Source organism: Brachionichthys hirsutus, chromosome 19 (assembly GCF_040956055.1).
Source record: "Brachionichthys hirsutus isolate HB-005 chromosome 19, CSIRO-AGI_Bhir_v1, whole genome shotgun sequence".
NCBI classification, from domain to species: Eukaryota; Metazoa; Chordata; class Actinopteri; order Lophiiformes; family Brachionichthyidae; genus Brachionichthys; species Brachionichthys hirsutus.
In genome coordinates this window covers 4,997,818-5,018,703 of record NC_090915.1, presented here as the reverse complement: position 1 = coordinate 5,018,703, position 20,886 = coordinate 4,997,818, and the positions used below count along the sequence as shown (strand labels likewise).

The following is a 20,886-nucleotide window of genomic DNA, read 5'->3' as shown; positions in this document are numbered from 1 at the left end:
CGCTATCAGCAAACGCGGATACACGGAGAACATACAAACTCCGCACAGGCTGCAGCGCTAACCACTTCATTTTCGCTCGTCATTCATTTGACTTTTATTTTGAAACAAAAGGTAACGGAAGCGACTAGCTTTATCTCAACCTAACTTGACTGTTCTCTTTCCTACCACTTCCCGTCTCTCCGACCGCCCACTACCTAGCCGAGCATAGCAGAAGCGGACGGCTCGTCGTGTCTCTACCCGAGGCCGGATGGTAAAATCCAACCTCCAGCGGATCCTAAATAGTCATTGCTTTGCTCGCGAGAAAGAAGGGAAACAACACACTTTTACTACCATGGAGAACTCGAGTAGTAGTATCTGTGACATGATTGGGAAGTAAGTCATCGAGGCAGTACCTCTCCTATTTTGTCGAGTCGTTTTGTGGGGGAGGGGTGGCGAAAAGCTTATCTAGCTAGCCGTCTGCGAAGGCGGAAGTGCCTTGTCTTTCATTTATTTATTTTTAACGTGTAGTTAATTTGTCTTGTACATTTAGCAGCTTTACGTTTCGTGACGGACGCAATTTCAACTTTTTAATATAAAATAAGTAATTGCGAAATTAAAGAGCGCCGAACCACCGATTCGATCGACGACTATAGCATCGTTAGCTACGAACAGCGTCGAAGTTGTTACGTCATTTTCGTTACCTGCGACTTGGAGCTAATCGAGTAGCATGGACTCCTCAATGCGGTAAATGCTGCTTATTTTCTGTGTCCTTATCGACGGAGAGCATAAAGGGCGAATCGACAGTAGCTCTAACGTTAATTAAAATTGTATTGTCCCGTGTTGATGCATTAAAACCAAATGGTTTTTTTTTTTAATGGTAAATTAACGAGTACAAAAAGAAACAAGGCCGCTAGCTTGGTCGGCGACATTTCCCGTTAAACATTGTTACGCAACGACATCTGCGTCTCGGCTCTCTTGCCGTGACTAATTACGACAATTGATGAGAAGAAAAAAAAAACCTGTCGAGCACGTTTTTGGTCAATTTGACCTCGTGATCTGATCAAAGGAGTGCCTTGATTATCACAGATATGATTAATAAGATGCAGGGAGTATAGATGATAGGGCGCTTTAATTATTTCCAGGTGTCTTGTTGGAAAATAATGATTACACTAATTAGATTCATTACTGATAATTACTTTTCTAAGGTTCAACTACATTCTAATTGAAGCTTCTCAGTCACAAGATTACCTTTCTTTTTATAGTTTGATTAAAACATCCAGCCCTTCCTGCGTAATCATTTAATTTATTTATTACAAATAATTCAAGATAAATAGTTGAGGTGCTGTTTTTCTACAAAAGAGTGAAGCGCTGTGCGATGTAGATTGTACCATGAATGTAATTGTAGGAATAAAAATTAAGTTAGTTGTGATGACATCACCAGTTTCTCCTGACATAATTACAACATTTTTCAACGTCTCTGTGTTGAATCCCATGACATGAAATCCACCAAATAACGTCCAAGATGACCGACAAAAAAAAAAAAACCTTGCAGATTGTGTTTTTTTTATTTTCTAGATTTGTGATTATTTCCTTTGTCTCCTCCCCCCCCCAGTCTATCCTTGCACTGTAGTAGTACCCGCAGCCCGGGGCCTCTGTGGTGCTCCTGATGCCCCTCTCCCACCCCCGAAGATCCCAGGTGGGCGAGGGAATGGCACACGGGATCACACTCCTTCAACTCGGCTGCTTCACTCGGTAAGTTCAGCCGCACGAGGAAAAGAATCGGCGCCTCTCGCTGAAACCATTTCCTGTCCCGTGATTCAGTCTTGGTTAGCAGCGAAATAGGAAGACACACGGGGGGGCTTTATTTGATTTGGTCAGTCTAGCGTTATTCACAGGTTTATTTTCTGTCTGACAGAGTTTCAGGATAGTTTCTGCAGGGTTCGTCGTCCGGCTGTTCCCACACGTCACACATGTTTGTGTTTCCAGGACCGAAGGTTGACTGTAACCGAGGAGCCGGCAGGGAACGGTCGCCCGGGGATACTGCACTTCCAAAGTTGCCCATGTGTTACCAAGACCGTGCAGTGGGACGCTGTCCTGAGGGGCGGTGCGCTCTATGTGGAGGTGCCTCTTGGCCCCCTTCCTGAAGGCAGCAAGGAGAGGTGAGGACGGACTGTAGACCCGTCGGACACGCTTTGTTTTTGTGGCGGCGGCGATGATTTGACTCTGCAGAGCTAAATTAACGCGCCTCAGTGTTTAAGAACTTGTTGAGGTGCGTTCTCCTCTGAAGGGAACATGTTTTTGTGCTCTCTAATCCAAGCTGCTCTGCCCCCCCCCCCCTCCCAGTTTTGCTGCTCTCTTGGAGTATGCTGAAGAACATCTGAAAGTGGTTAGCGTGCTTGTCTGCTTTTACAAGAGCAGAGATGATCGAGGTACGTGCACACACCCATTTTACCTTTTTCCACTCGACACTCCAGAACAATAATTTCTTTTTTTGCGTTCTGTGTTATTTATCCTGCATTGTTAACATTTGCTCTGCACGCCTTATCCTTCCAGCTAAACTGGTGCGTACGTTTGGTTTCCTGGGCTTTGAGATTGTGAAACCGGGCCATGCCCTCGTCCCACCTCGCCCCGATGTGTTTTTCATGGCCTACAATTTTGACCGGGACTCCTCGGACGAGGACTGACCCGCTGGACGTCCCCTCTACTTACTACCCCATTCCTGCACCTTCCGTGTCTGCGCATCACGTCCCTGCTTACCCATCCCGCACCTGTCCGTGTTAAACGCTCAGTGGTAGCCGTTCTGCTCTGCGATTTGTGTTCAAGCTAACGGCAGGTGTAAATCTATCTCCACTATCCGTGTTTAGATTCCAGGTTTCATCAGGCATTATTTGGTGTCACCTGAAGGAGGGATTCTTTTTGTTTTCATGACTTATTATATTGCAAATGTCAAAGCTGGATCAGTTAAACGCTGATGTAGTAGCCATTTCTTGAAGTCCTTTTTTAATGTTTCATTTCATAGATTGAAGAGGATTCTTCATTTCTTTAATGTATGACAAAGAGAAAAGGTCAACAGAATATTACACTCGGGTACTCCAACTTTCTTTGGATTGTATGACTGACGGCTTCAGATTTCTCATCCTGTTGCATGTTATTTTAGGCTGAACCGGTTTAATTTTAGCACCAACTTAAGTATATTGAATATTTGTAATGAGTTTTGAGCTTCACCTGAAATACTTCACAGCAGATTAGAGGTCCCATGCAGGCTGGAGCTGGATGGAGAAAGATGGCGGCGCTGCAGTGTGAAGTGTACCGGTGCCAATCTGAAGCGCTTTTGATTCTTTGTATATCTGGCAATATCATAGCACACGGTTTTAGGAAGGGGGGGGGGGGGTGCTGTGATGTCATACTGGATGTTTTTTTTCTGAATGAGCATTTCTTTTAACTTTTTCTCCCACGATAATTTTGAGTTTGTTGTTCGCCTACATAGTGGGACCTCTTGTGCTTCTGTGATAAAATAAAAAAAAAAACCAAAAAGTTTGTTTGCTTTATTTGATGCATTTCTTCACCTACTCATAAACTACATGATGCCTTTTACATTTTAGAGGAAAAGGTCTGATGGGAATTATAGTAACTTCGCCTTCGTGCATATTCCATTATACCAACCTGTGTATAAGACTTTTTTTTTAATGTATACTAAAACATTCCTGGTTTTAATTTTAAAAAGTGTCCAATACTGCTCCGGTTGGGAAGCCGCCCAGCTCATCGCGTATCTTAAAACCACCAGGAGGCTCCAATAATCGAAGTCTGGATCCTGAATAGATTCATTTGATTCCGTTTTAACTAACTCAGTGCGCCAGCTGCTGACAGCGTCTACTGTGAACTGCTTCATCTGAAATGTTATTGCCACTACTGTACATAAATTCCAATTTAAAGTTGAAGAAAAATAGATTTCAAAGTATTTCATAAGAAGATTTCAAAATGAAAAATTGGATAACCCTGTAAGAGAACCAAATAAATAACCGGCAGCAGTTCAGTGGAAAATATTCATCTTGAATAAGTTAACTTGGAGTGGGAATGCATGACCAATTAGGATATTGAGCCTACGGTGCAGACAGAATCATGCAAGATGTCTAAAGGGTAAAAAAACGAAAACGCTATGGAATCCAAATATTTAATAGGTACATATCAAGTGTTATGACATGTATAACATTTCAGATCACAGTATGAAGCAATGAAACTGAGAATGGCGTATGCTGCAAATCTTCAAAGGTTGCCACGTAAAAATGAGAGATGATTAAGATGGAAAAACAAAAAATCTTTTTTTGAGAAATGATGTATCGACAGATCGTGGCAAGCATTCTAGGAAAAGTAAATGAGACTCCAAAGATTTTTTTTTCTTCTTCAAAAGTGCAATAAAAATAAAAGCACAGCACTGAAGCCAAGTGTCCACAAAACATCTAAAACTTGTTAGTACTGTAGGTTCACAGAGGGGAGAGCGGAGAGAGGCTAACATCACAGCAGAGAAAGAAATGAGGGCTATTATCATCCTGCTGGTCAAGGCAGGAGGAGAGAAATGTTTGAACAAGATTGAGGAACAGTGGAAATAATGCACATCACAGGTAGCTTGAAAGACCATAATAGTATTTGTACTTGAATGTTGTTTATTAAAAAGATTCCTGTATGATGGAGCAGAAACGAGGATGTGATGCGAGGACTGTAGGCGGGGGGGGGGGTCAGACAGATTTTGCTTGTGATCTGAACAGTGGCGAGAAACTAAATGTCCAACATGTCATCTCTGCGTTAAACATGGCTCGGCCTTAAAGGCTGCTGCGGGTGAGGGGGGGGGGGGGGGGGGGGTCGGTGATGTCATTCTCCCGCAAAACCAACTCAAGAGCTGAAACGGTTTCAGATCCAAGATCCACGCTGCAGGTCCAGAAACTGGTCAAAGTGCACGGGGGGGGGGGGGGGGATGCCGTCCGTGGGTTGTTTGAGTTTTCAGACCAGACCTGCCAACCCTGGACATTTTAAAGTACCAAAGTGAGCTGTATAATAGTAAAAAAAAAATATTCAAATTTATGTTTTGGACCATTCTGAGTTAGACGTTTACTTTTGTTTGTATTCGTTAAAGCCCATTTGTGCCGCTTGCCATCTAATGACATCTTAATTGGCTAAGAGGACTTTAAATTATTAATTTAGGCACCAATCGATCCATTTCACAAAGTTCTGCTTATGGGAGGACTGATAAAAATAAACAAACATTTTCAACAGCGGAATCAAACAAAACTTGATCAAATCTTTACTTTAATGCATATGAACTGTGTTTGTGCAAATAGGATGAGAAAACTGACCGGGCATCGGATGCCACCTTTCGGTGCTTAACAGTATTTTCTTGCCCCACAAGGCACTCTCATCAATATGCTAATGAGCAATGTGTGACGATGTCAGACTGGTCACACAGTGCATAGATATATATGGCCTTTTTTTTTTTCTTCCCCAGGCTCATTGAAATCGATGTAGCTCCATTTTGGAAATGTAATACGACAACAAATAACTCCTCATCCTCGCTGCGCAATCGATCCCTCGAGCAACGGCTCGGCGGCAATTCAAGCAGATTGTGCCGGTTAACCGTTTTTTTTTTTTTTTTAAATCGACCAGAAAGAACCAAAAATCAAAGGAAGGTCTGCCGAGCACAGAACATGCCAACGCTCTCTGAACGTCCTTCCTGATTGCGGTTGCTTGGTAACAACGGAATCCACCCACAGCGTACCCCTTCAATGCGAGCGGTACAACTCATGCGTTTAAAGCGAGACTGGGGGGGGGGGGGGGGCTGTCGAGCCTTAAAGTACATAATTTAAAGTATTTCTTCTTCTTCCTCTTTCGTTTTTGGTGTGAGACTTGTGTACATGGTACACAAAATGTGTACAGGTTGGCAGGAGTTCATTGGCCGATTTCACGATGATACCGGGGGGGGGGGGGGCCTTAGCTCCTAAACCTTGTGCCGTGTGTCAAACGGTAAAAACGGAGGGGCAGTAACAACAAAATAAAAACAAACAATGTATGGATTGTTTGTTTTTTGGGTGTTTTTTGTGCGTTTGTCTTTGTGTGGAAAGAATAAAGGAGTTAAAAAAAAAACAAATGTCCTTGCTTGAATTCAGGCTGGTGATGCTAATGGAGACAGTCCAAAGTCAACAGATGAGGTCAGTCCCGACTGAGGTTGTTTGTGTATGAATGATTGTGTACATAAATGGCTGCTGTATATGCAATATACATTTGCCCCGCGGGGTAAGTACGCAAATGCGTCTTAAAGAGGAGCTCTAGGTACTTGATGTAATACGTGAGTGGCACACCAAAAAAAAAACGTGGGCTCACGTGCGCGTCTTACGCACTGGTGCGGGTTTTTGACCTCATCGGCCCTTGCTGTAGCCGGGGAAGAACTGGTCGAGCAGCATCTGGAGCGTCACGTTCTGGGCCATGGCATAGTCTTTGCCCAAGTCGTGGCGGCAGGCGGGGCAAGTGTAGACCTTCGCTCTGAACGACCGCTGGAGGCAAGTCTGTGGAGAGAGCAGCAGAATATAAGAGTCGCCTTTGAGCAGCGGCGATTAGAAACGCGTGCGTTCCAGCGGCGCACACCTTGCAAACGTTGTGTGTGCAGGTGGTGGTGACGGGTTGGAAGGCGAGCTCCTGGCAGCACACGCACATGAAGATCTGCTCCATTTTCCGCAGGAAATTCTTGACGGGCAAAACACAGAGAGAGAAACGAAACGCGTGAAAAGGGTTTCACAGCTGCAGAAAAACAACTTTTTTTTTTTTTTTTAAATGCCATTTACAGACTTGTCTTTGAGATAGATGACCCTGACATTTTAGCTCTCTTAAGATTCCATCGAGCTCTGCTTTAAACGGGATCCTCACCGGTCCCTCTTTCAGGTTTCCCATGGCTTCATCCCAGAGCTTCTTGTTGGCCGTGTCCTCCCGGATCAGCAGCTGCTGCTGCTCCGACAGCTGGAAGGCCTCCTCGATCTTCACTCGCTTGGGAGGGGGCTCCGGCGCCGGGGACAATTCTGGTGCAAAAAAAAAAAAAACACAAATAAGACTGAAGCAAATCAATATGCAGCTCTTTAACATGCCCGGAGAAAAGACGCCGCCGATGTCCTGAAACACTGAGAAACTACCTGAAGGACTCGTCCCACACACGTCCCACACTCGTCCCACCTGTCCTCTACACAGCAACGTGTCTGAGCTGCATTTCGACAAGCACCCACCGCTATCTCTGTCTCTCTTCTGCTCGCCGTTGCTCTGCGGCTCTTCATCCACGGCCATGAGCTGCTGCTCCTCCTCATCCTCCCCCGCCTCCGCCTCTTCCTCCTCCTGCTCCTCCTCCTCCTCCTTCTCGCCATTCTCCTCTTTCACCTTGAGTTTGCGCCTCCGTGGCCTACCCCTGTTGGAATAGTGCTTAGTCCGGCCCCCTCGACCCGGCCTGGCACAAGTCTCCCTTTTGGATTTGTTGGCCATTGCTGCCAAGTAGCCTGGCGGGTACTGCGAAAGACACACGAGAGACGTGAGCGCCAAAAGGACGACCGGATTCAGAAAAGGGAAATGCTTCTTCTCACCTGAACAGTTAGGCCCAGTTTCTTTATCCTGTCCAGTCCCTCGGGCGTCCACGGCGCCGGTTCCTGGTCGTCCCTCCTCAGGAGGTACCGCCACACGAGGTAACCGCACTTTCCGATCTCCGGCCAGTACTTTACGACCTGAAACGCAACCAGAACGGCGTTAAACGGATCAAATTCACGGATGCTTTTAGGCGTTTTGGAGGAGAAGCGATGCTCGATTTCTGCTTTCTCTTGGTTTGTAACCGAATGAAGCCCCCCGTACCTTATAAATACCGTCGTAGCGGTTCCCCTCCTCGGGGGCGTATTTGCTGATGCGCTTCCCTTTGGAGCTGCGCACGACCCTCACTGGCTTTCCTGCCCGCCAGTTCTTTGACTCGGCGCCGTCTTTGTCATTCAGGGGTGCGTCGCAGTTTGAGGCCAGCGCCCTGCAGGAGAAATATGTGAAGAATTACCGACAGACAGAGGGAAGTTTGAGCGTATTTTTTCAATAACGATAAGAGAAAACCTAAAAACATGACAGGAGCATTCATTTAAATCATTTTTAAACATGCACAGTAGACATCCTGAAATGGACTAAATTGAGACGGTCCATGTAATTAAACTTTAAACCTCTTCAACTATTTTATTTATTTATTTTGTCTGTCTGCAGGAATATTTATGTTTTATGCCAATATTGTTAAGAAAAAAGAAGCATTTAAAAAAAAAAAAAAACTACATACCGTTTATCTTGCAGTTGACCTATGACAGCCCTCTTTGAAAGACTAGCCTATTATGTTTCATTTGTAATCAATGCTTCCCCCCCCCCCCACTCATCAAAGAGGCGCCTCGCGTGAAACGGAATGAACACGAGGAACGCCGACTGAGGAGCAGGGTCGCGGTTGAACGTTCCCGTCAGCCAATGACGCGATAGAACAGACAGAGGGTCATCTTTACCTGTTCATGTGCGTCAGCGTTTGGTCGAAGGAGTGCTCGCCGATCCTTTTGTTTCCAGAGAGGTCGCGGCCCCCGCTGCCGGTGTAGGTGAACTCATCCCCCCGGTCCTACGGCAGATCATGGATGAGCGTGAGAAAGAGTGACCGGCGTGCCCCTCCCCAGTGAATGACGGGTTAAAAAGAACCCACCACTTCATCTTCAAAGCCCCCAGCCAAGACGAGCGAATAGGAGCCGTCGTTACTGCGCCCGTGGATCCCACCGACATGCGGCCTATGAACGCCCGCCTCGCTCACCTGAAAAGTGTGACAAATATGTCATCCGTAATTAATTATTGCCGTTGGGTAAATGATAGGAGATTCAGGATGAATGGAAATGACGTCTAACCTGAACTCTGAATTTCCAGGTGGTTCCAACGGGAACGCCGGGAATGGGTCCATAGTGGTTTGAGGGAACGATGGTGCACTCCTTGGTACGTCCCACGCAGGCCATGCCCTGCAATCGGGGTAGCAAGACAGGCAACGATAAAGTCAAGCCGCATGCAGGCAAGGCCCTTTCGATCAAAACCCAACAATGACAAATGTCTGCGTCGGGTCAGACTTTGTGGAACGCGACCGTCAAGAAAGTGGAATCCTCTGTCTGCATGAGGGGCGAGGGGACGGGACGGGACGTGTCACGGTCACGGCTAATCGTGTGACCCGTATCGTGCCCCCCCCCCCCCCCCCGGGGCTCACCTTTCCCCAGTCTCTCTGACTCTCCGTTGTTGCCGAAGGCATCTTGGCCTTCTTCTTGCTGGCTTTGAGCTTCTCTCCGGCTTTCACGACCTCGTTGGTGTCGTTCTTACAGGTGGGACAGTACCTGGAAGAGAGGGAGAGGAATCCTGCTCTGTGCATCTATGAATGTAGGGTTTAGATCATCTCACACCTGTAACTTCATTCTGTCATTATTCCAATTTAATTCTAACCTCGATCGCCCCTTTAATTACCGCAGGAATGCAATTCGGCTCATACCGAAGAGCCGTTAATCTCCAATCTCAAAAGCAGGAGGCCTCTCTCTCTCACCAGTCCTCGTCATCCGGGATGGTGGCGAGCGGCGGGTTGAGGCAGTAGATGTGGAACGCCATGTTGCACTCGTCGCACAGCAGCTGCATGTGAGCGTCCTGCTTCCCGCCGCAGACGCAGCAGGAGCAGAAGCGGCACTCGGCGTCCGGGTCGGCCTTGCAGTGCTTGCACTCGGGCCCGCTCTTCCCTGGATTTCAACACACGCAAAACGTATGGACACAAGATGTAAACCCACGTTCGAGGTCTTGCCTCAACTTTCAACCGTGTCCGTCCCGAGGGGGGGGGGGTCCCCGCGTACGTTTGAAGGGTCCGTCTGCAGCCGAGAGCGCACGAGCGCCGGGCTTCTCCGACTGGTAGATTTCATCCAGGAAATGAACTTTACAGTCCCCAATCACGTCTCCGGGACCCCTAAGGGGGGGTAAGAGAGAGAGAGATAAACACATGCCCTTGGAGGAGTCGCCAAAGACCAAAAATGAGCCCGGCAGCGCTTCTAATTAAGCAAATAAAACACATCTTTGCACCCGTCGTCACCCTCCCCACCTAAGGAGGAAGACCCCCCCTCACCCCAGGCGGATCTTGACTCTGAGCTCCCTGCTGGTGCGGGAGGTTTGCTCGATGCCCTGAACCTCGGCGTCGAACCAGAAGCCCCTCTCCTCCGGCGTCTCCATGTTGTAGTTGACAAAGACGAGCATTCCCACCTGGAGCTGGTCCCATCGCAGCAGGGTCCTGGCACGGGGCCTCACGTCCACCCGCCCCATCTCCACCACACCGTTCTCTGGGTAGCTGGGGCAGAAACAAAAAAAAAAGGGGGGGGGGTTAATAACTTTGTCTTTGCATATGAGTAGTCATTACAGTTGTAGCCAAATGTTTAGAGACATAAAATCATGCAACAATAGAAGGATTTTACCTGGAGATACTGGACTGGGTGAGTTTTATTAGTTACGTTAATCATTAATGTCTTCAGCCCACTTTTGGGATCTTTTAAGTAAAACCCACCCCGTTTCCAAGCCCTCGAATCCACAGACGTGCACAGAGAGACATTTGCACACGGCGGCGTTCTGGCTGGGTAGGAGCGAGGGATTACGGAGGGATTTTCACTCCTATGGCCGCCGTCCACCGCCGCAGAAAATAAATGCGATGCAGCGACCTTAATTCCGCTGCCGTGACACGTTTCCTGCTCTTTTCCATTCTGCACATAGAGACAAATCACCGGTCTGCAGCATTGAAACGTTCCCACTGGAGCAGTTTCTCCCCCCCCCCCCATTCGGCTCTTTTTTTTGGCTGGATTATAAAAACGATTGAAATTCAGGGAGGCGGGGGGTTAGCAAACAGCCATTGTGCTAAGCTAACCCTAACATTAACTATAAAGATTCCGGCTGGATTGGCAGCTTTTTCTCACTCGCCGACAGCCGCTAATTGTTATAAACTATATGTCAACGCTGAACTTTAAATGCGGGACACGCTGCACGCTCAGGTCCGCTCGCACACACGGCAGGGGGACGAAGGCGACGTTGGAGAATTCTGCGCATGAGTGAGCAGACTGCAGAGCTGGGGTACTTCCTCAAACCGTCTGTACTGGATTGTGAGAAAAAATGGCTACAATAGCCGACATCTTAAGATGCCGTCTACTCAGAACAAGCACCGGGACGACGACGCTGCCGACTTCAGGCCCCTGTGAATGAATTTAAGGGCATTTTTTAAGGGCTGATAGACGTGCACATGCCAACAGTCAGTTACAGCGCTAGAAGCCCCCCCCTTCTGGGAAACATAGAAGTAACCCTTCAAAGATTTACCCAATCTATTTCATTGAGAGGAAACGTTGAAATGGCGTTCAGGACTCGGGCGGATCCTAAGCGTTGGGGAGAGAGCAAATGAGTAGAAGGCAAAGACGTCATGAAAACAGAATGCTAACAATTTAGAGGAGAAAAAAAATGGATTTGACTTCTGGAGACAGTCAGAGAAGCAAATAACAAACCGCAGAAACTTTGACGAATGTACTTTAAATTCAGCAATTACAGCTATCAAATGAAACAAATTGCGCACCCGAGGTAAAAAACAAAACAATTTAATGAATACCCAAAACGATACGAGAACATTGGGGATTTAAATGGTCGTGCAATGTCAAACGGGAATCGAAAGCACGCGTTTAATACTAACCAAACTGTGATTGAGCTTCTTCTGGCATGACTTCCCCTGATGAAAAACGCACACACACACACACACACACACACGCACACGCGCACACGCACACGCACACGCACGATAGACGCTGGCGAGGCGGCTGCGTCTCGCCAGCGTTCTGTTCACAGCAATTACAGGCAACAGCGAAAGGAGGCAAGCAAAGAAGTAATGCTCCCGAGAGCACATGGGTTACCATGGAAACATGGGATTTTGAATGAATTACTGGAATGGGAATGTGCAGGAGATAGAATCCCAATTGTAGCATCAACTACGCAACCCCCACCCCCCCAGCCTGTCAGTGGAGGCTGCAATTGAACACATCAAACCAATGTTACTGATGCTTGAAGCCGCTGGTAACACACACACACACAAACACGCACACACACACGCACACACACACGCACACACACACACACACAAACACGCACACACACACTTGGTAGAAATTTAGTAAAGCAACGAAGAAGGCGTTACTTAGCAACGAGCCGTTACTTACTCCTCGTATTTAATGTGGTAAATTACGTCCTCTTCTCTCTCTTTGGTCTCTGAAGCTGCAGCAGAGTCTGTCTGAGAGGTGGAGGCTCCATTACGCTCCGCGCTTAGCACAACATGATTCCTGTTAGTGTCTGTGCTTTGGCCCCGGCCATGAACTTGTCCCTGCTGTTCCATTTCCAGCTTGCCATTAGCCTTTTTCGGGGGCCGGCCTACCTTGCCCTTAGGAGGCGTTATCTGTCCTTTGGGAACACGCGTCACATTTTCGACGCAGGCCTCGAACCAGGCACCGATGCTGACGTCTCTACAGTCCACCAGCTCATTTATCTGAGAAGACACAAAGGAAAAAAAAAAAAATCATTTGTGTTAGATGTTTTTTTCTTATTTCACCACACAGAATGAAGCAAACATCTGTTTGTGGTCCAGACGTTAGCCAAGTAGGCTAATTAGGCGTAAAGCGCAGCCCAAACGGATGCAATAAATGTTTTTGCATCCCGTTAAGCCCCTCCCACGAGGAGAAGCGGGCTTCCTTCTGGGAGGTGATACGGTGCGATTCGTTAGGATGAACCTCACAACAAGGTCTGGGGATTTACCGTGAGGAACTGAGGCGCCATTTCTCAAAGGAAACAGCGGCGTTTAGCTTTTCGCATTAATAGAAATTCTTGGGTTGCTTGGAAAATACTTTTTTTTGGCCGTCCCCTTAACGTTTTCCAACCCATTCATACGACCATCCTCACCTTGTACACGCCGATTCCCGGGTCGATCAGTGTGTTTCTGCTGGACGTCGGGGGTTGGGTGTCCCGGGTCGGACTGGAGGGCTCGAACCCATTTTTGGCACCGGCTGAGTTGCCGGTAGCGCTGGTGTCTGGCTTGGTTTGGTTAACAGCGCTGATAGCGCCGCCGCCGCCACCGTCATTGTCTATGTGGGTGGAGGTTGCCACAGCAGCAGGGGAGGCCGGAGCTGGGGGGCTGCGGCTTTCCGACCTGTGGCCGGGGGGAGGAGACGCACTACAGGCAACACCTGAGGAATCCTTTGGGGCCGGGCTGTCTGGTGGGTCCGTCTTTGAGCGAATCAGCAGCTGGACGATATCATTGAGTCCCACGTTGTAGTCGAACAGCGTCTGGCCATCTTCCATCTAAAAAGGCATAAAAAGGCATAAAAAAAAATCCTGAATCCAAACAGATATGGACATATTGCACTTATTTCTTGATTATCTCATTCAAAAAATTGTTATAAACATCGAGCATATTCAACTGACACAGATCACGTGGCGCCAGCAGCACTTAACCATTAAATAACATGCCCTTAAATATACCAGTGGCGTTTAAATCTGTTCTCAAATGATCAATTAGCTGGCGATTATATGAACGAAAAATATTCTCAGAACGAACGGTTGAATCGATTCGGCTTCTCAAATTCTTAGAATTTGGGGGGGAGGGACAACATTTGGCATAATGAGCTATTTATGGCTGGTACTGATTACCTGGCAAAACCAATTTCGCCAGTTTGCTTTCATTGACGCCGTCGGCCCAAAAGAAAGCGGGTGCCGAGCTGCAGCGCCCCTCAGACAGACCCCCCCCCCCCAAACACACACACACACACACTGGCTTTCTTCAAGAAGTCGAGGAAAAAAAATGACTGCATAAATTAAAGTGATAGGAGACGTAGCTGGGGGGGAAAGAAATGACTGGGTTGCTATGACAACCAAGAGAGAGCAACCCCCCCCCCCAACCCCTAAATCTGATTCACATAATCTCTGTCAACACAGAAACCCACAACCAAGAACGATCAACGTGGCCCATTCAGGCCGAGCATCATCATCATCATCAAAAAGGACGAAGGCCCGTTAGAGCCCGCGTTTCCTCTTGCGCCTCTGATCGGGCGTTACAAGTAACGCAGTCGAAGCGACGGCAGACGTGCGAAGTCGTCCGCCATTTAATTCAGCCTCCATCCCACAAGCCCGTTGCAGCGGAGCGGCGAGCGTGGCCGCCAGTCTCGCTCGCCGCTCTCCTCTTCGGCTGACAGCGAGGAGGAGCGTGGCCGGAGGCGTGGGTGGAGGCCCCACCCCTCCCTGTTCTTAATAGTCTCATGAAATTTACATCAGAGGGCCGGACACGGTGGCCGCTACGCTCACCTGCCCCGTCCGTCTCTCTGTCTTCCTCAGCTTCCCTTTGTCTCCATGCCTTTGATGCCCTTCTCAGCTTTAAGCATCAGTACGTCCCAAATCCACCCGCCTCGTGTTGCTCGACACTCCCACCGGGGACACTAACAGGAGACGTCCCCCCCACAGTGGACATTATCGGTGGGATAAAGGATTATGCAGACGGACACGACCGTCGAATTTCATGCGCCGCACGAAGTCCTCATAAATTATTTCAAGCTGCACCCGCTTCCCACCTCGACACCTCGTGATGTTACGGCGCCGACATCTTTAACTATCATCTGGAGACACCTTAAAACAAAGGACAACCCGTCCCCCCGCCCCGGCTGCCATAACGTGCTTTATAAATTCTTGAAGGTCAAGATGCCTTTGACAGAAATGTTAGCGTGTTGGACATTTTTCGGTGTGAAATGAACTCCGCCGTCGAGGACGTGGCGTTTTCCGCTTGGTACGAGAAGCAGAAAAGCGTGGCTTCTGGCGCAGCGTTGCTCGTCACGCCGCTCGGGTTAAAGACGGCTCGCTGTTCCCGGTGAGTCTTCAGCCACGGCGAAGCAGAAGGGCTCGACTTAAAGATCCCTCAATCCAATTACAGCCAAACGGCCGTTTCCACGTGTCTCATTTTCTTCAGTGAAATTACATTAACACCATTTTTTCTTTCTTCCCTGCTGCTTTTAAGGAGCCAGTCTTTCAAAGATTTATTTATCTTCCATTTTGGAACAAATGGAAGCGCGGCGTCAGAGGAAAACCTCAAACAAAGATGCGAGAAAGTACAAAGAGAAATAAATACCTGTGGCTGCTGGCATCGCAGTTCAAAAGCCTACCGAACATGCAAAACATAGATTTACATTTACAAGGTGATGACGCTTCTCATTCTATGATAATCAGCCAATGGCGACGATTATTGGATAGAAACTGTGGATGGGTAGAGATGTGGATGCAATCTTTCATTTCAATGCATTGTTGTGCAGTCATATCTAAACAATTCTAAAACGAGATTTAAAAAAAGGCCCAACCCGGCGAACGCGCTGACGGAGGAGAGGACGTTTCATAGCAGATCCGAAACTGGCCAGATTTGCCGAGGCAGGCTTTACAAAGCCGGCGACGGTTTCTTCTTCGCCCGCCGCCTCTGCCTGCCTACAGGCCTTTTTTTTTTTTTAGAAAAACACTGAGAAAAACAGGTCATATTTCAAAAAAAACAATGTCTCTGTGCCTGCCGTGCACCAGGTTCCCATCTTTCATCTTGCCCAAAGACATTCAATCCCCCCTCCCAAATTGTTTTTTTTGCACAAAATACCCAGAAAAGGTGACAAATTATTTCAGTTAATGTAATCATTTAAATAGTGAAATGTTTAAATATATTTCCCACCGAAAATGGTAAAATTACTCAGATAATAACAAGTGCCTTCGTTTCCTTCATGATAACTGTAAACTAGAAAGGGAGAACATTGGGACAGCAACGGTGAATATTAATGTGGATTTGTGTGAGTCTGAAAGCCTTTGAATAAATGTTACCAATATTATAATAACCCATGTAGAGGAACAAGAAGCCCGACTGTTCACAATGCACTGACAATAGATCACAAAGTAGGCTAGGAGTGGCAAAACTATTAAACACGCAGGGGGGGGGGGGGGGTGAAAGCCTGGCGTTGGAGCCCGATTCTTTGTCTGGGCCTATCTGTCGAAGAAAGGTGTGATTGTTTACATGCATGGCTGCACCCAACTCGTCCCCTCAAGTTTTCCACCAGATTCTACAGCTTATTATAATAACTAAGGAATAACCACATCGCCGCCCGTTTATTAATGACGTGATATCTAGGTCACAGCGACGGCCCGTAGCTCGACAGTAGGCAACAGCGAACGTTTGGACGACAGCCCAACCCATTTTGACGTGAAACATGTTGCTGCCTCAGCAAAAAAAATAAACAGGGAACAGACATTTATAGAGGAAAGACACAAGCTGAGCTTTAAGCTACTTAATAAAGCAGGGGGGGGGGGGGAATGTTTCCTGAACCAGTAAAGTGAGTGGCGGGCGAAGAGCAGAGAGGCTGCGTGGATTGTGAACGTCCGTCGGCGTGTGGTGAATCCGGGTGACGTGAGGATTCTATTGTTAAAAGTGAAACAGAGACAAAGTCTGGGATTCTGCAGACAAATTTGTAAAAAACAACAACAGAAATTTAAAGGAAAGGAGAACCAGGGAGGCAAAGTTGCGCGAGCTGCTGGCTGGGAGCGCCTTCCGACTGAAGGGCAAGCATGACTTTGAACCGGCGAGACAGCGTGTGCGCAGCCAGCGAGAGGGAAAAACAAGACGCCATTTTGAAAAGGAATTCGACGGAGTGATTCTGTCACAAGGCCACATCCCAACACAAGGCAGTTCTAGCGTGCAAAGGAACACTAGCTAGTGCCGAGCCGCGCGTCGCTCACTCATTCCACGCATTGCTTAAAACATGGAAATCCCCTAATCACCACCCCTCCACCTCCACCACAAGTGCACACACACACACACACACACACACACATGCATGCATTTCCCAGTGAAATGAAGGAAGCGCTGGACTCACTGGCATTTGAAACCAGCGCTCAGGTCAACACAGCTCATCATGACGCCTAAGTAATGGCTGATGAAGCTAATGTTAGTTAGCTAAACTGCACTTCTGTTGACGCTTTTGCTTGTTGTTTGAAAAATTGCTCATTCGAATGGCGGTATAAAATAAAAATCCATACGCTTCAGCAGCGCCGCTTCCAAAATGACACTGGTGCTACAAAAACTACCACGTTACATAGCAATGGCTAGCCATTAGCGGATTGGCCAACTAAAAACGTGCGGGAACCTGCAGAGATGGGTACGAGGTGCAGTATTCGAGAACACAATCGTGTAAATGGAACACCAAAGGACAACCTGAAGCAGTAAAAAAGAAAACATGTGCGACTGCGTGCAAACAATGTGACGTCACAACATGGTGGAGGGCGTTTTGGGTTTGAGCACAGCAGCAAGGCCGAGTCGTGACGTACGCTAAATGTTAAATAAATCATAGCACAGGTGTCCCTTAGTAGTACACGCATAGAAGAAGCGTCCTCCTTCTGTCTATGGCACTATCCTCTCACGCATTATAAAAATGACCACCATATATATTTTTTTCTATTATTCTCCATCGACCATTCCAATAGTAAAAAAAAAAAAAACACCCTGTATGCAGTGGATCATTAAGTGTGTTATAAACTATAAACCTCAGGTTCTAATGCTTGCATGCACGTAGTCACCTGTCAAGATGCACAAGCACATGTGCCAGTGTCAGAACAGTAGGAGGTGACAGTTTGTATTCCATTTCCCTGCAGAGCAATAACATTTAGTAGCAATAGACGTGGCGTACTGGAGAGAGAAAACGCACATAAACATCCGTTCACAGCAATATATGACTTCTTCCGGCGCCGTTCTATAGCAGCGTGTCGCTTTGCTGCCAGAGGGATTATATTAAATCTTTGCAGCCTGGTCACGGCTTTAAATCCAAAAACATTTGCTCGTTTCAATAAGCAAATCAGAGGAAGTCCTGCCACAAAAAACATTTTTCTGAAGCACAGTTAGTCTTTCTTGACAATGACAGAAAACAATATACATTTTAGTTAGTTTAGAATTTAATGTAGGTCATTCATTGCATGCAACAAACACAAAAGGATCAAACGCAATGAAAAGTTGAGGCGATCAATATATGGCATCTAAATATCAGTATCGCATATTTAAAATAATACAGGCAACTTAGCATTTACATGTCACGGCACGTGGACCCACGAGAGTCCCCCCCTCCCTCCAATTGATCATCAACATCATCACAACACGACACCGACGCGGAGATGCTCCCGGTTCTCTCCGGCGGTGACGTAAACAAACGCACCTTCGGCGGTGACACGTTTGTTGCATGTGTGGGTGCGCTCGGTTCCAACAAAAACAATGCAACATAGCAGCGTAATATGGACGTACAGTTATACAATATGTTTTATAATAATAATATTATTATTATTATTATTTACGCATGGCTGGTGCGTTAAGTACCCGGGGGCCCTTGCGCAAGAACTAGTGATGAATTCCAAATCAAAACAGGAAGCTGGCGCGGGGGTCCGGAATCATCCCGAAGACCACCAGAAACCGAATCATGCCCAAAAAGCATCAAAACACCCTCCCCGACTGTTGCATAACGGGATAACGCACACGCACGCACACACACACACACACACACACACACACACACACACACACACACACACACACACATTTACCTGCTTCCCCCGGTAGAACAGACGCTGATTTTGGGGGCTCACGCTGAAGATTTCCTCTATTTTCAACCGCAAAGACTCGATTTTGGTCAACCGAGAAAGATCCTCCACGGCTCGGGTCTCTTTCCCGTCTATAGTGCGGACCTGGATCCACATCGTTGCAACCGCCCCGCTACGTTTCAACTAAATGGCGGAGAGCAGCGCGGGTTTGAACTACGACTATTTGTTTTTTTTTTGCAGGGGTTAAAAAGCCAGAAAGGAGAAAAGGAACAAAAAAAAAACACACAAAAAAAAAAATTGCGTTCAGGGCTCCATTGCGATTTTCCCTCTGCAGAGACAACGTCGGGACTGGTTCCGCGCAGGAGGTGCCTCACATGAGGTCGCGGCGCCAAGCAAAGTCTCGCGTAATGACGTTTAAACGCGCTTTGGCTTCCACTTAAAGGCGCAGCGCAACCTCTTTAGCGTCAAGAAGGACGGAGCCGTGCGTGATGGTCAAACGGGATGACGCGTAATCCGCAGCCAGTGGAATAAACTCAAGACATCTAATTCTGAGGGGCGTTCCAGCAATAAGGCATGCGATTTAAATTAGTGAGTAGCGACACCTTGCGGTCAAATATCAGCGAACGTCTACTCCAGTTTGTGTGTTTTGTAAGTGATTTATAATTTCGCTTTAGCGCTCAAATTATGAATGAGCGTCAATCTGGTGCTGTTGAATGACAACTACCTCAAAAAATACTCCTCTTTCTGCGATAATGAGGTATTAAAATCACTATAAGGTTAACATTACAGTGTAAAAATATTGCGTAATGAGACAGGCGACCAACCAACATTTCGCATTGGACGCACGCAGGGTGGAGGTGAACGGCACCGTAGAAGAAGAGCGAGCTCGTCCGTAAAAGCCCTGGAGCGTTTCAGGATGAACAACTATCGCGCATGAGCCGACCTGATGTGAGCCTAACTTTGATATATGCATTTTAATGTGTCGTAAAGTCGTTGTCAAGCAGCGAAGCTAGCGGTAAATTGCTAGCTCGCCTGCAGATCATGAACGCATTGTCGGACAACCTGCTAGGCTAACGCTCCTGTGTTTGTCTTTCGCCGTCACCGACGTGACTCCGTGCCGCAGGCGACGTTAGAGATGTCTGCGGAACGTTTTATCCGTTTTTAACATTTAATTGTTACGGCATGGACAGCGAACGCAGCAATTGCAGGCCCCAGGTTTGGAGACAATAGCAAGCTAACCTAGCTTGTGGAGATGTCGCGGCTCGCGTAATAACTGTGTTGTTTACCTTTTGTATAATATGTCTGGGTCCGACCTGGATAATCGTTCAGGTGTGTTGTGTTTAGCCAAAGCTCTGCTACTGGTCCGTTTTGTTTTTGGTGTTATTCCGCACGTCTTTCCATGAGCAGACGGAATAAACTTTGTTTGTGTAACGTTGATATAAATAGTATTACGCAGCTCGCTAATAGCTAACATCAAGCTAGCTAACCAGTGATCCAGGTGTGTTGGGAGGGGGGGCTTTGCGAGATTAGGTAGATTTAAATGATGTATGGTTCTGTTAATTTAGAAAAAAATATATATTACACGTACCTCCATATAGATACACGCCTGTAACTATAATTTGAACACTTACTATGACTGGAATCGCTGCATTTTACCTCTGTGACACCTGTTGCCCATTTAAGGTGCCCGCACCATGGATCAGGAGGACGTAACGACCTACTTCACGGCAGCTCGCAGTCAACCTTTCTGCCGCAAACGAACGCTGGACTGTGACTAACCGAGGCTCAGCATCAGCGGCCCGTCTCGGATGCCATGTCTTCGCAGTCCAAATGGGCGGAGAGCGGCACTGAAGGAACTGATCTGGCCATCACTGAGGATGGGCTCAGCAATGGCACCTGCGATTCCGAGACTATAGTAGCTTTACACTGTGCCGGCGACGGTGGAGACGTCTCTGCCGAAGGTTTCCATCTTGCTCTGAGCAACGATGGCTTGTCTGCATTTTCAAACAGTGACCTGTCTCTGCCCGAGGTTTGCGTCTCCAGCAATAGCTTCGAGGAAGACATGAGCTACGAGGTCCAGCAAGCGTATAAAATATTCACTGGATTTCTGTCGGACAAGCACAAAGCGATAACCGCCCCATTCCTCCATCCCATTGGCTACCAGGAGTCCCAGCGTGGTGTCGGAGGAGTTCGCGGCTGCTGGGGTCA

The 20,886-nt window shown here is 47.4% G+C and overlaps 2 protein-coding genes across 2 annotated transcripts; one reads left to right on the top strand and one right to left on the bottom strand.

The window, feature by feature from the left end:
- The first annotated feature begins 205 nt into the window (after window positions 1–205).
- oaz1b (ornithine decarboxylase antizyme 1b) lies at window positions 206–3,507 on the top strand. The gene is given in 6 exon segments (XM_068752771.1): window positions 206–372; window positions 1,592–1,643; window positions 1,645–1,731; window positions 1,966–2,138; window positions 2,323–2,408; window positions 2,533–3,507. Coding segments are annotated over 6 exon segments (654 nt in total). The 5' UTR covers window positions 206–247; the 3' UTR covers window positions 2,664–3,507.
- Window positions 3,508–6,383: 2,876 nt separating this feature from the next.
- LOC137908522 (E3 ubiquitin-protein ligase UHRF2-like) lies at window positions 6,384–18,834 on the bottom strand. The gene is made up of 16 exons (XM_068752933.1): window positions 18,682–18,834; window positions 12,988–13,386; window positions 12,255–12,577; window positions 10,142–10,360; window positions 9,876–9,985; window positions 9,578–9,764; window positions 9,251–9,374; window positions 8,904–9,011; window positions 8,708–8,812; window positions 8,520–8,626; window positions 7,849–8,011; window positions 7,587–7,724; window positions 7,239–7,512; window positions 6,889–7,037; window positions 6,610–6,708; window positions 6,384–6,530 (listed from the first exon to the last, which is right to left on the bottom strand). Exons 1-16 carry the CDS (start codon window positions 18,832–18,834, stop codon window positions 6,384–6,386), a joined length of 2,805 nt encoding a protein of 934 aa, XP_068609034.1.
- Window positions 18,835–20,886: the final 2,052 nt, after the last annotated feature.